The sequence below is a fragment of the Podarcis erhardii genome, assembly GCF_964252035.2.
Source record: "Podarcis erhardii genome assembly, chromosome: 2".
NCBI lineage: Eukaryota > Metazoa > Chordata > Lepidosauria > Squamata > Lacertidae > Podarcis > Podarcis erhardii.
Window position 1 is genome coordinate 113,600,265 of NC_138498.1, and position 13,581 is coordinate 113,613,845.

At 47.7% G+C, this 13,581-nt stretch overlaps 2 protein-coding genes across 4 annotated transcripts in view; one reads left to right on the forward strand and one right to left on the reverse strand.

Annotated features, from left to right (window-relative positions):
• Positions 1-13,581, forward strand: part of LOC309337240 (vespryn-like) — a 411,113-nt gene that overhangs the window by 162,673 nt on the left and 234,859 nt on the right. The gene's annotated exons all lie outside the window — the stretch shown is intronic.
• Positions 1,552-12,993, reverse strand: LOC309336953 (zinc finger protein RFP-like). Of its 3 annotated transcripts, none has more exons than XM_081853483.1 (8): positions 12,867-12,993; positions 9,818-10,253; positions 6,408-6,503; positions 5,647-5,877; positions 4,595-4,617; positions 3,413-3,528; positions 2,571-2,603; positions 1,552-2,340 (listed from the first exon to the last, which is right to left on the reverse strand). In XM_081853483.1, exons 2-8 carry the CDS (start codon positions 10,232-10,234, stop codon positions 1,823-1,825), a joined length of 1,434 nt encoding a protein of 477 aa, XP_081709609.1. In that variant the 5' UTR covers positions 10,235-10,253; positions 12,867-12,993; the 3' UTR covers positions 1,552-1,822. The 3 variants fall into 3 exon arrangements, with proteins under 3 accessions (XP_081709609.1, XP_081709611.1, XP_081709610.1); XM_081853485.1 differs by having other exon boundaries at positions 9,818-10,247; positions 12,867-12,987; XM_081853484.1 differs by lacking the exon at positions 12,867-12,993 and adding an exon at positions 11,273-11,704 and having other exon boundaries at positions 9,818-10,894.

Sequence of the window (13,581 nt, forward strand, 5' to 3'; positions counted from 1 at the left end):
ACCCACCAGATCCTAGCAATTAATTTATTTATTGGGAGGGACGACGACGACAGATAGGGATGTACATTATATTCCCTCCCTGCCCACCTGATCTGCTGCGACCCCCAAGGAGCTGTGTGCACGTGTTTGTGTATTCGTCTGTATATATGCGTACACGTGACAGCACCTGACATAGGGCGCTCTGTGCTCAAGGTACAGGGATAGTTTGGGGCAATCAAAATGATAATGGATCTGCGACAACTCCCCCTAGGAGGGAAGTGACAACATCTGAGCCTTTTTAGGTTAGAAAGAAAGGCGGGAGCGATGGGGAAATGAAAGGTGTGCGCAAAATCAGGCGTGTTGAACCAGCTGTGAGCTGCCTTGAGGTCTTCGGATGAAGGGCGATACACAAATTTAATAAATGGAAACAATAATACTGGAACTCATGGGGATCAAATGAAGCAGAACATTAGAGGATTAAAGGTAAAGGGACCCCTGACCATTAGGTCCAGTCGCGGACGACTCTGGGATTGCGGTGCTCACCTCGCTTTACTGGCCGAGGGAGCCGGTGTACAGCTTCCGGGAGGTCATGAGGCCAGCATGACTAAGCTGCTTCTGGCGAACCAGAGCAGCGCACGGAAATGCCGTTTACCTTCCCGCCGGAGCGGTACCTATTTATCTACTTGCACTTTGACGTGCTTTCAAACTGCTAGGTGGGCAGGAGCAGGGACCGAAAAACAGCTCACCCCGTTGTGGAAAAAAGGGGAAAAGCTATGACAATCGCCCATCCCCCCTATGCACTACCCGTCTATAAAACGACCCCAAATTTTAAACAATATTTCTTAATAAAAAATCCTACGTCTTATACATGGAAAAATATGGTACTTCTTCGTACTGTGCATGGTTAAAGTACGGCATTCCCCAGTGTTGGTCACTAACTTGGATGGCTTATAAAGACGAATGGAAAAAAATTATGGTGGTTATTGCTATCAGAGGCTACTAGCCATAGTGGCTTATCGTCTTACCTCCACAACTCTAAAAGTGCTGCGCTGCAACACTGGAGAAATTTGTTCACCTTTTGTTTCCGAAGAAACAGCGAACTCAGAATATAGGGGAGCTTCGCTGCAAAGAATCCTTTGTCACCTTTGGCAGCCATCATTGCTTGCATGCAAAAACAAGTTGCAGATGTGACTCAGAGTTCCAACACTCACTACTTCTTCTTTTTTTTTCAATTTCATGTAAATACGCCAAGGATCTACCCACCAGGGAATAATAAAATCACAGAACTGTTGAGTTTGAAGAGATCTCCTGGGGTCCTCTAGTCCAACCCGTTGAATTGCAGGAATCTCAGCTAAAGGATCCCTCACAGACGGCCATCTGACCTCTGCTTAAAAGCCTCCAAGGAAGGAGAACCCACAACCTCTGAAGGGAGACCGCTCCACTGTCAAACAGCTCTTAAAGTCAAAAACATTTAGCCACAGAAAAGCAGCAACAGATGCTTCAGATCCTGGACTTTCCACAACAAATAAAGCTCAGGCCAACTTGGGAGTAACGATCCTTTATTCTTTTTATTTGTGTGTTAAGAATATATATATATAACTTCCATGGTTCTAAAGAAACCTCCAAGGCTGCTCATTCTGTAAGGTAAAATCAAACATTAAAAAGCATTTACACAGATTTCAAAGAGAGGCAGCTTCTGTTTTGTGAAAAACGGTAAACAGAACCTTAGAGTGTAGAAGAATATCTAGCCTTTTGGTTTGGAGGTTTGTTGTTAAGTTTGCATTGGTAGAAGCTGGAGGGAAGGAGCAGAAAATAAATCAACAACAGAGGCTGCAGGCCTTTCTCACGGGCAGAGTTGGAGATGGGATTTTTTCCAGATCCAAAAGAAGGGGTAGAAGGTGTCGGACGAGGATTCAGCTAAGGAGAAAGTGTGGAGCAGGCTTGCCGCCTCAGCATCAAAAAAAGCCACCTGTTGAGCATCCAGATTGAGGGCCACTCGTATTCTTTGGGGCTCCCTGCTTGGATACAGGAAAGGGTAATGCGGTGGGACAACAGCCCTGTACTGACCCTCCCACCTCCCAATAGCCCAGACACCGGCTTCCGGGGAAGGCTGTGCGTCTTTCCTGACCGCCACAAGCGGTTTTGAGATGCCCAGAGCCCAGGCGCCCTCGTTCCTCACTTCGACTTCCCAGTAGCTTCTGCCAGAGCTGAAGGACTCCTGGCACTGAGCGCAGGGCCAGCGCTCAAATCGGCCAGCGCTGAGGGGAAGGGCCTTCGGCCTTTCTGCCAGTGCCAAACTTCTCAGGTCCTCGGATATGATGAGCTGAGGATGGGCCGTGGCTGGGTTCAGAGACACTTTCGCTGAGGAAGAAGAGAAGAAGAGGAAGAGTTTGAATTTGATATCCCGCTTTATCACTACCCGAAGGAGTCTCAAAGCGGCTAACATTCTCCTTTCCCTTCCTCCCCCACAACAAACACTCTGTGGCTACTTCTCAATCCAGTTTCCCACCCTGGATTTAAAGTGAGTGAACAAAGAAATTGTCAGCTATTGAGAGGTACCTCAACACCCCCTTTTGCTGCCTGAAATTTACCTTTACGCAGTGAATATCCAGATATCAGATTGCCTGTAGAAGAAAATGGGGGAGTGAGATCAAAGGAGTGCTTCTAATGAACAGAAAACCACCCCATGTGTAAAAACCAGTAACCGATAGACACCCCCCTTTTGTTAAGAGGGCTTTTAATCAAAGGTTGCAGGACCACCTATCGGGAATGTGGTACCAGTAGATTTTGGCAATCTGGGGAAAACCCAAATTCCTGTTAGCTCCGATTGGGCACTAAAGAGTCGTTTTCCCCCCAAGAGGGTGACGGAAGCAGCAGAACAAGGGGAGGCACGGATAAGCCAGTCTGTATATGTTTTTCTTGTGAAATTGCTTTGGGAAGCTTTATGAGAAGCGATTCATAAAGGAAATTAAGTGAATAAATAAATAGTCAACTGAACAGAGCTTTTGGGTGCCTTCCAACGCCAAAAGTCTATAGGATGGATCCTGGTTTGCCCATGAAATCCAGTCACCTTCAATTCGAGTCTGGTTAAGGTGTATGTGTGTGTTATGGCTTTATAACTCTGCCATTTCCAGGTTCCTAGCTGACAATGCAGGGCCTTCTTTCTTTCATCGAGGGGCTGACAGGAGAGAATAATCCAAACTTCCTTAGGCATTCTCTGTGTTCCTCTGCTGCAAGGCAACAATACCCCAGGAAGCAGTTACTTCCAGATGCAGGAAGCTGGGCTTCTGGAAGAAATAAAAAATGGCCTCCGCACTGTTGCCTGAGCTCCCCTTCATCTGAGAGAATCTCCTACAAAGCCTCGTTCCCACGCCAATTCCACCCTCCCTCCCTTGCTTGGCAGCCGATTCCCCACCCAAAACCCTTCCGATACCTTTGAATTTCTCTGTGAACTTCTGCAAAATGGCAGTGACGTCCCAAAACTCCCAAGTTTTCCATTTTAGTTTTGGAGGGAAAGCGGCTACGTTTTTAAACTTGACCTCCTTGCTCCTGGAGAAAGAGAAAAAGAGCCTATAATGATGATTTATCCCTTTATCTGGACAGATTATTAATCACAGTGGCAGGAAAAGAGAGAAATGGACAGAAAAAGGAAGGAAGGAAGGAAGGAAGGAAGGAAGGAAGGAAGGAAGGAAGGAAGGAAGGAAGGAAGGTGAACACCAATAAACCCATCTCAGAAAACTGGCACAATTTGGGTCATTTTTGTACTGTAGGTCACACTCCACCCTTCATGCCTTGCGGGCTGCTTAGTGGAGAAGAAGACACCATAATAAGCAGCTGGGCTTCAAGACTATCTAAAGTTCTGTTGGGAAACTGTGTACATGCAGCTACTCACACAGAGTCAATTAAGGTTTGGCAGACAGCCAGACGGCAATCTGAAGGAGTAAGTCTGCCTGGTGATAACAGAGACATGGAGACAGCTCCCTGATTGGTCAAGCTCTCTCAAGGGAGTGATAATTAATGGTCTACTAACTGGAATGTGTTGGTTCAGTGTTCAGAGGTTCAGAGTTCTGTGTCAGTGTAGGAGTTGTGAGTCGTGTCAGAGAGAGCTAGCAAAAGATTCGTATTCTGTTCCTGTAAATAGTCCACTGCATATAATAAACACCTAACTACAAGTTCCTGGTTCCTGCTTCATCTATCCTGTCTGCAGCCAAGTCACCAATTGCTTCCGTGGGGTCTGCGTTTACTCTGCTAGGTCTGGCTAAGGTCCTGCAACTAGTCGGAAAGTTGCGAAACACCAAATAGGTTTTGCCAATAAGTTCATCCCACACCATCCCAAGAATAGTCCAACAGAACATCCACCTCTCACAGGAAGTGCCGCCCCTTTAAGGACAAGCCGATTGACCTTCAGCAAGTGAAATTAAAAGGAAGAGGAGATTCCTTCACCACCACCTTCTTCCCTGTGCAAAGCTGGGTGGTCCTTTGGAAGAGCTGAGCCAGGTACAAATACAACTGGGGAAGGAACAGGTTAAACGGCGCTGCAGCAGCAACTTCCCCTATTGTGCAAAGCCATTCAAGGTAAATCGAAAGTGAAACAGAACGAACGGGACCCACTTACCTTTGCAAGGTGCCTGCAACGTCCTAGAGGGGGGAGAGGGAGAAGAGGGAACTGAGTGCTCTGCTGCAGGCTGCTAAGGAGACCCCCACAGAACCTGAATTCCCCCTGGGGTAAGGATGCATTGGGGGTTTAAAATTTCTAGCTAAGGATCGCTGGGAAAGAAAACAAAAACTGCCAATATCCTAATGCATGCCCTTATACCAGGGGTCAGTAGACTTTTTCAGCAGGGAGCTGGGTCCACTGTCCCTCAGACCTTGTGGGGGGCCAGATTTTATTTTGAAGGGGGGGGGGAATGAACGAATTCCTATGCCCCACAGATAACCCAGAGATGCATTTTAAATAGAAGGATACATTCTACTCATGTAGAAACACTCTGATTCCCAGAACATCCGCGAGCCCAATTAAGAAGGCGATTGGGCAGGATCCGGCCCCCGGGTCTTAGTTTGCCTACCCATGCCTTATACAAATCTGTGGTGCGACTGCATTTGGAGTCCTGTATAAAGTTCTGGTCACCTCAACTCAAAAAGGATATTGTTGAGTTGGAAAAGGTTAAAAGGGGGGGGCAATCTTCTCCCCCCCCCCACGACTACTTCTTCCCCCAGCTTTATTCTGTATACAGTGGTACCTCAGGTTAAGTACTTAATTCGTTCCGGAGGTACGTACTTAACCTGAAACTGTTCTCAACCTGAAGCACCACTTTAGCTAATGGGGCCTCCTGCTGTCGCTGCGCTGCCGGAGCCCAATTTCTGTTCTCATCCTGAAGCAAAGTTCTTAACCTGAAGCTCTATTTCTGGGTTAGCGGAGTTTGTAACCTGAAGCGTATGTAACCTGAGGTACCACTGTACAACACTATAATTGTGCCTCGGCTCCCAAACGATCGAAAACCGGAAGTGGGTGTTCCACTGAACGTCAAACAGGGCTTCCGATTGGCTACAGAAGCTTCCTGCAGCCATTCAGAAGCCACGCTTTGGAAGTCGAACGGACTTCCGGAATGGATTCTATTCGACTTCTGAGGTACGACTGTACAGGGAAAATGCAGCCAGCCATCTTACCTGTAGGAAGTCACTCACAGGCAGCCGAGACGTCTGTTCCATCTCTTGGATGCTGCTGCCCAGAGAGGAAAGGTCCTGGGAGAGTTTGGCCATTTGCTCGTCCCTCTTCGTCATAATCTCCTTCTTGGCCCACTCCATCTGTGCCACGATGAAGCCCAGTTGCTTTTTGATAATGTGGTACAGCTGCTTGACCCCCGCCGTCATTTTCTCCCGCTCCGATTCTATCCGTTTCTGCAGCAGGTGGAGAGTGGGGGGGGGGGGAGCCGGTGCGGTGTGGTGGTTAGAGAGCTCGACTAGGGGACCTGAGGGACCAGGGTTCAAATCCCAGCCACCCCATTCAGCCATAATTCTCACTGGCTGCCCTTGGGCCACCCACTGTCTCTCAGCCTAACCCACCGAACAAGGATAAAATGGGGAGGCGGGAGAAATGCAAATACGCATAGCTCTCAACTTACAGATTTGAAAATAAGGGACCAGCAGCCTCGAAAATAAGGGATCAGTAGCCAAAATAAGGGATTTTGCTATTGTGAAGTTACATACATTGGTAGGATTGACAGATGCTGTCAATCCGGCATGAGGCGGTTGCAGCGTGGCGGCGGCCACTGAAGCGCCACCCTTCTGTGTCCCTCCCTATCCCCTCCTCTTCCTCCGCCCTCAGGCCGGCTCCTCAGCTGCCACCACCGCTACACCAGGCAATTCTTGGTGGCACGCAGTGCTCAAAATAACAACGCCACAAGTTCCTGGTGAAAAGAGACACATACAAGCAGGTCTTGGCTTTCCTTTTCTGTATTCAATATATGCACCAATATCTCTTCTCTCTGTTTCCTCATCACTTCCAGCAAGCTGCAGACGTGATCCTAGAGAGGAGGGCAAGAAATCATGTTAGAGTAGGTTTGAAAAAAGTCACTATTGTTCCATAAGGAATTGGAAAAAAAAATGTTTAAAAGTGCTTTTCCAAAAACAAAGAGTCCTTTGGGTTGGGGATAATTCAGATGGAAATTCCCAGGTTATTTATGTATGCCACTACTGCAGCCCGTGTTTCGTTAGCCAAAAAATGGAAATCGAGCGAAGTCCCAACTAAAGAAGAATGGCAACTTAAGATGATGGAATATGCGCAACTTGCAGACCTAGCATATAGAATAAGAGAACAAGAAGAACATACGTTTAAAGAAGATTGGGAAATGTTTACTGAATATATGGAGGGAAATTGTGTTTATTTGAAAACGTGGGCAGCTTTAAGATAAATTCAACAGTGTAAATAAGTTTTGATGGATGTAGTAATGGACTACTGAATGGTTTGGTTTATATAAAATATGCAGGGATTTATGTTTTGTAAAATGAACCATGGAAAGAGAAGGGAAGTCACTGATATTTTAAGGTTGTTTAAATAAATATTCTAAAATGTAAAACAGAAATTTAATAAAAATTATAGGGGGGGGGGAGAGAAAAGAAAAAATTCACTATTGTTTCAATGGAAGCTCCATTCACTCTGCTCCTTCCTTCCCAATTCCCTCTGGGGCTTTGGTTCAGGAGTGGCTAATTTTCAGCCCTATAAATGTTGCTCAGCTACAACTTGCATCCTCCCTGACCACTGGCTGTGATGGCAGGGGCTGATGGGAGTTGTAGTTCAGCAACACCTGGAGGGAGCCCCAATTTCCTCATCCCTGAATCTATTTGACTGGATGCATGAACTTGGCTGAGTGTCAGGTCTAATGAGCCCAGCAGCTCATCCCCAGTAGGTCTTGCCTCATGGATCAGTTGCCGAGACTGAAAGTGGCCACCTCCCACAGCTGTCTAAGTCCCCTCCTCTACAGGGCTTTCCCCAAGCAATCAGAGACTGTGCCTGCCTGCAGCCTTCCACTGCTATGCTCATTTCAGCCCTCTTCTGGTTCTGGGAGCTAAGGGATGAGGGGAACTTGTCGCAGCAGGAGGGGGAGACACTTGTGACTTTTCAGCAGCCTGCCTCATCTCTGCCTTCTGTCCCCCTCCACTCCTGCCTCTGATTCTGGACTTCTCTGCCACAGACTCTCCCTGCCCACTAAGCCCTGTTTCCCCTCCAGCTTCTGACACCTCCTCATCCCAGTCTGCTCCCTGTGACCACTCATGGTTGTCACATCGCCACTCCCAGGCTCTGATCCTTCTCCCCTTAGGGCAGGGGTGGCCAACTCCCAAGAGACTGTGATCTACTCACAGAGTTAAAAGCTGGAAGCGCTCTACCCCCCTTTTTTGGGTTCAGGTCAAAGTTGTTGGGCTTTCTGTAGAGAGGAGGAAGGCCCGTTTTTAGGGGTGCAGGGCTAATGTTGAGCTTTTTTTAGGGGAGTCAAAGTTGTTGAGCTTCTTTGGGGGTAGCCGGTAGCTATCTACCGGTAGAGCACGATCTACCAGTTGGACGTGCCTGCCTTAGGGATTCCCCAGCTGGTTCCTCTTACAATTCCTCTCCATCAAGCCAGCCTGTGACAGTCAGTCACCATTTAGTGTCCCTTGAACATACTCAGGACTGTTTGGAACCGGGGCAATGGCAAACCTCTCCACTGCTACTCTCTAAAGAGGGTTCTGATTTTAATGCCTGTCCACAAACACAAAGCATGCCCTGTTCACTGCTCCCTGAAGCAGCGTCCCACCTACCCTAAGGTTACCAGACATCTCCGTTTCCCAGGGACAGTCCCCGGATTTACAAATCAGTCCCCTGACAAAATCCATCTGTTTAGTAGGAGGTTGAAAAGTGTCCCCGGATTGCACAAGATATAGGACATAATATACAATTTGAGGACTGGGAAAAATTGTGGAAGGGAGATCTGAAATTTACAGAATGTTCTCTTTTGAAAGAAAATTATATGAAAATGATGTACAGATGGTATATCAAACCAGTACAAATAGCAAAAATGTACAAACCCGGGTCAAACATATGTTGGAAATGTAAAGAAAAAGAAGGTACTTTTTATCATATGTGGTGGGAATGTAGAGAAGTAAAAAAAAAGGGGGGAAATGATATATAATGAATAGAAAAAAATGTTTAAAATGACATTTTTTAAAAAAAAAACACAGAAGCATTTTTGTTAGGGATTGTAGGACAAGACCTGCCAAGAAAAATAAAGAACTTATTTATGTATGGTACAACAGCGGCAAGAGTCTTGTTAGCACAAGAATGGAAGAATGAGGAAATCCCAACGAAAGAGCAGTGGCAAGAAAAATTGATGAGCTATGCAGAATTGGCCAAATTGACATACAAATTGCGTGATAAGGACAATTGTGACTTCAAGGAAGAATGGGAACTCTTTACAAATTACCTAAAAAGACAACAAAATGACCTGGACTCCTTGGCAGGTTTTTGAATAAACACCCACAAATTTATTAGTTGAACACATGATAGATAAGGCAAGGATATGTACAGTTTTATAACATGCAGAGAACAATATGTGCAAAGAAACCAGAGAGGGGAACTGAGGGAAGTAGTGGGTGGGGGGGGGGCAGAAGGAGAAAAAATAATGTAATTGATTATTTGGACTGATAATTTCTTACGCTGAAAGTGTTTACCGTATTTTTCACCCCATAGGACGCACCGGCCCATAGGACACACCAAGTTTTTTGCGGGGAAAATAAAGAATTTTTTTTTTATTTCCCCCCAGGCGCTTGTGGGGCCAGAAGCGCCTGCAGACCAGGTCCGGGGACAGCGGGAGGACACGCTGCGCCTCCCAGCTGTCCCCGGAGCTTGCGGGGCAGGCAGCAGGGAGAAGCGCTCTTCTCCCCGCCGCCCGTCTGCAGACCAGGTCCGGGGACAGTGGGAGGACGCGCTGCGCCTCCCCGCTGTCCCTGGAGCTTGCGGGGCTGGCGGCCGGGAGAAGCACGCGTCTCCCCGCCGTCAACCTCCAAACCACATCGGGAGACAGCGGGATGGCGGCGTTCCGCCTCCCCGCTGTCCCCCGACCTTGTGGGACTGGCGCTGCAGCTCTCCTGAAGCCTGGAGAGCGAGAGGGGTCGGTGCGCACCGACCCCTCTCGCTCTCCAGGCTTCAGTGAAAGCCTGCATTCGCCCCATAGGACGCACACGCATTTCCCCTTCCTTTTTGGAGGGGAAAAAGTGTGTCCCATAGGGCGAAAAATACGGTAATAAAAATATTTTTTTTTAAGTATCCCCGGATTCATTGAAAAAAATCTGGTAACCTTAAACCTACCCTGTACTCTTGGGCAGCCTCCTCCTTGGGAACCACTTCATGTCCTTTGTGCTCCTTGGACCAGTCACACACCACACAGATGGGGACTTGGTCATCCTTGCAGAAGAGTTTCAGGGGCTCCCCGTGTCTCCCGCAGAACCGCCTCCCTTCAGCCTCCTCCCTCTCCTGATCTCTCAGCTGCTTGGCTATCTCGGCAAAGTTGCCCAGCTGCTTGTTCGGCTTGGACTTCGTTGCCCGGATGGCCCTTTTACACAGAGGGCAGAGGGCGTTGGCAGAAGATTCCCGCCAGCACTGGGCAATGCAGGCGGAGCAAAAGCTGTGCTCGCACTCTAAGGTAACAGGATTGGTGAAGAAGTCGAGGCAAATGCAGCAAGTCACCTCCTCCTGAAGCCTCTTCCTGAGGTTCTCAGCAGCCATGGTGCTTCTCTTCCTGGAACTGCAGGAAAAGAGAGGGAAATAGTGTCCGGAGTTCAGCCTACACTCGAGTAGGACCCTGGTAGAGACACATGCCCAACTGGCATGTTCTCTCGCTCCTGGTCCATCGTTTGGGAGCTTCAAAAGCTTTCTTCAGCCCAAACATCACAGCAACCGATGGCAACAGACACCGGCATACTTGGGGATCTGCAGAGTCTTCGCAGCTTGCGTAACAGACCTCAGTAACTCAGCATTTTGGCTAATTTATTTACTTTATTTACATATAAACACACACGGAGCACTGCAACATGGCTCCCTCTCTCTCTAGCATCAGACAGCAAAGAGAAAAAGAACAAAGGGCAATAGTCCCACTTCACGGAACACAGTAACACAAACATCCTGTCTCCGTCACTTCCCACTCTGTGGAATGAAAACATACACCATCATGTGATAGACAACAATCCCATGACTGCAATCATGGAGCAGGAATTCTAACAAATAGTAGCTGTGCCCTTTCTTATATCTCACTAATAGTATATAAACCCCGCTCAAATATATAAACCAAGACTTGAAAACCTCACTTTATAGCAAAGCTCTCTAACAAAATATTCAACAGAGCACCTCTTTACCAGAGCACTTAAATTTCACACGATATAATTTCACCTTTCATGTAAAAAGGTAAAGGAACCCCTGACCATTAGGTCCAGTCGTGGCCGACTCTGGGGCTGTGGCGCTCATCTCGCTTTGTTGGCCGAGGGAGCCGGCGTAAAGTTTCCAGGTCATGTGGCCAGCATGATTAAGCCACTTCTGGCGAAACAGAGCAGCGCATGGAAAAGCCGTTTACCTTCCCGCTGGAGCGATACTTATTTACCTACTTGTACTTTGACGTGCTTTCAAACTGCTAGGTGGGCAGGAGCAGGGACCGAGGAACGGGAGCTCATCCCTTCACGGGGATTCCAACCACCGACCTTTTGATTGGCAAGTCCTAGGCTCTGTGGTTTAAGCCACAGCACCACCCGCGTCCCTTCACCTTTCATGTACCTTTCATGTACCCCCACACAAAAGAAACTTGCACCTAGACAACTAGTCCTTCAGTTGTCTGACAGCTTCAGCAAATCACAGTCCACACAGAGATGAACTCCTCTTCTGGCCTCTAACACTCTTCACCTGTTCTCAACAGCCACACACTCAGCCTGAGGGTGAGCGGGTGAGAAAATGAAAGATTGTTGGAGGAGGAGGAAGGAAAGGGTATTTCAAGAAAATGAAATGTTTTCCCGAATATCCATTTACGTCAAGCATAGCCAACACAGTGCCCACCTGCCCTATCAATCCTAGGTAGCATGGCCAATTGACAGGGATTGTGGGAGCTGTAACTCCATCCTCAATTTAGACAGATAAATAGATCAAAGCAGGGCTTTGCAGGGAGTGTCATTTTAAGGGGTGAAACTTACCAATTTTTGCAACTTTCTTCAGCGAGGGGGTCTTAACACACACACACATACATATACAGTGGTACCTCAGGTTAAGCACTTAATTCGTGTGTTCTTAACCTGAAGTGAATGTAACCTGAAGCGTATGTAACCTGAGGTACCACTGTATACACCCACACCCACAAACAAACAAACATACATACATACATACAGTGGTACCTTGGGTTACATACATTTCAGGTTACATACGCTTCAGATTACATACGCTTCAGGTTACAGACTCCGCTAACCCAGAAATAAACCAAGAAGAACCCAAAGTTCTTCGGGTTAAGAACTTTGCTTCAGGATGAAAACAGAAATCGTGCAGCAGTGGCGCGGCAGCAGCAGGAGGCCCCATTAGCTAAAGTGGTGCTTCAGGTTAAGAACAGTTTCAGGTTAAGAACGGACCTCCAGAACGAATTAAGTACTTAACCCGAGGTACCACTGTATATTTAAAACTGGAACACACTAAAGCAGGTGCTTTTAAAAAAGGGATTGAGCCAGTGTCCATCAATATCTCAGAGACTCTCCCAGACCTCAGTAGAGTGTGTGGTCAGTACAAACTGTGATCCTTAAACTCCCAGTAGCCTGAATACCAAGTGTCTAGGTAGGTGGAGATTCTGTAACCCTGAGGCTGGCAGACATACACACATCAGCTGTCACATGAAGGAACTTTCCTTAGGAATAAAAGGTTGGGGGGGGGGGGAGAAAGCAAGCAGAAGGTAAAAACCGAATACAAAATAAACCCACTGTGGCTCTGCAACTGAACTAAACATAGCCTATTGACTGTTCAGGTTTATTCACAAAGGCTCCGTAAAGCTGGGGAGCTTCATAGAAGATTCAGGATTCCAGTGTACTAGACAGGTAACTGGACCCTCTGACGTTGAGGGAGGGGGCAAGGAGGCTGCAAAGGTAGTTCCGCTTTTCTAAAAAGACTCTTTAGCTCTTTCCTCGCAAGCTTCCCGTGCTCCCCTTATTCAGTTAGGAGGAAGACTAGGTTGTGCAATAAAATAAATTAATAATAATAATAATAATAATAATAATAATAATAATAATAATAATAATAATAATGGGAGCTAGTTTTAAAGCACAGCAATTTCCCTAAGATGCCAGCTCAAAACAGCCGCCAGCTTTTTTACGCAGCAAGATAAGAAAGGAGGAGTTACCTCCCAAAACGCTGCGTGCTGCCAATTCCGGTACTTCTTTAAGTGGGGAAGAGAGAGCAGAGACCGGGCAGCGTCCAGAGGTGGCGAAACTGTGAATGCGGACGAAGCACCCGCGCGAAAGGCAAAGCAGGGAAGTTCGAAAGCTGCTCCAGGCGACCAATAAATAGTGGCGGCCGAAGCCACGCCTTTCCCTGCGCGGGGGGGGGGCGTGGGCGTGGCGTGCTTGGGGCAACAATCCATGAATGAGCGGAGCGCGCATGAATGAGAAGGCGCGCCGAGTGCCCACGAATCGACGCAGGTGGAGCAGCGAAAGTTGCGCGGGGGGGGGAGGGGGGAGTGAAAGGTGAAACTCTGGCTTTGCAGGCAAGTCCCGAGTCTGCTCTCCCTTGGGTGCCATTTATTTTCTTGCAATGGGCCTCTTTCCACACGAGGGGTTTTAAACGGCATCGCTTTCCTTAAAACTGCTTGGTGGGAGGGAAGACATGTGTTTGCGAGAAGCTCTGGATCCCTCCTCGTTTCATTCGAGGGCGGATCCGCTCTCCGTGGATTGGCTGCTCCCGGGAAAGGTGTGGCTCAGACCAATTTTATTCCTTCTGTGGTTTCCCCGCCTGCCGAAAACAGGAGTGAAAAGGCAAGACGTCTATTTTATTGACGTAGAGACATCACCTTGCCGACAAAGGCGCGTATAGTCAAAGCTATGGTTTTCCCAGTAGTG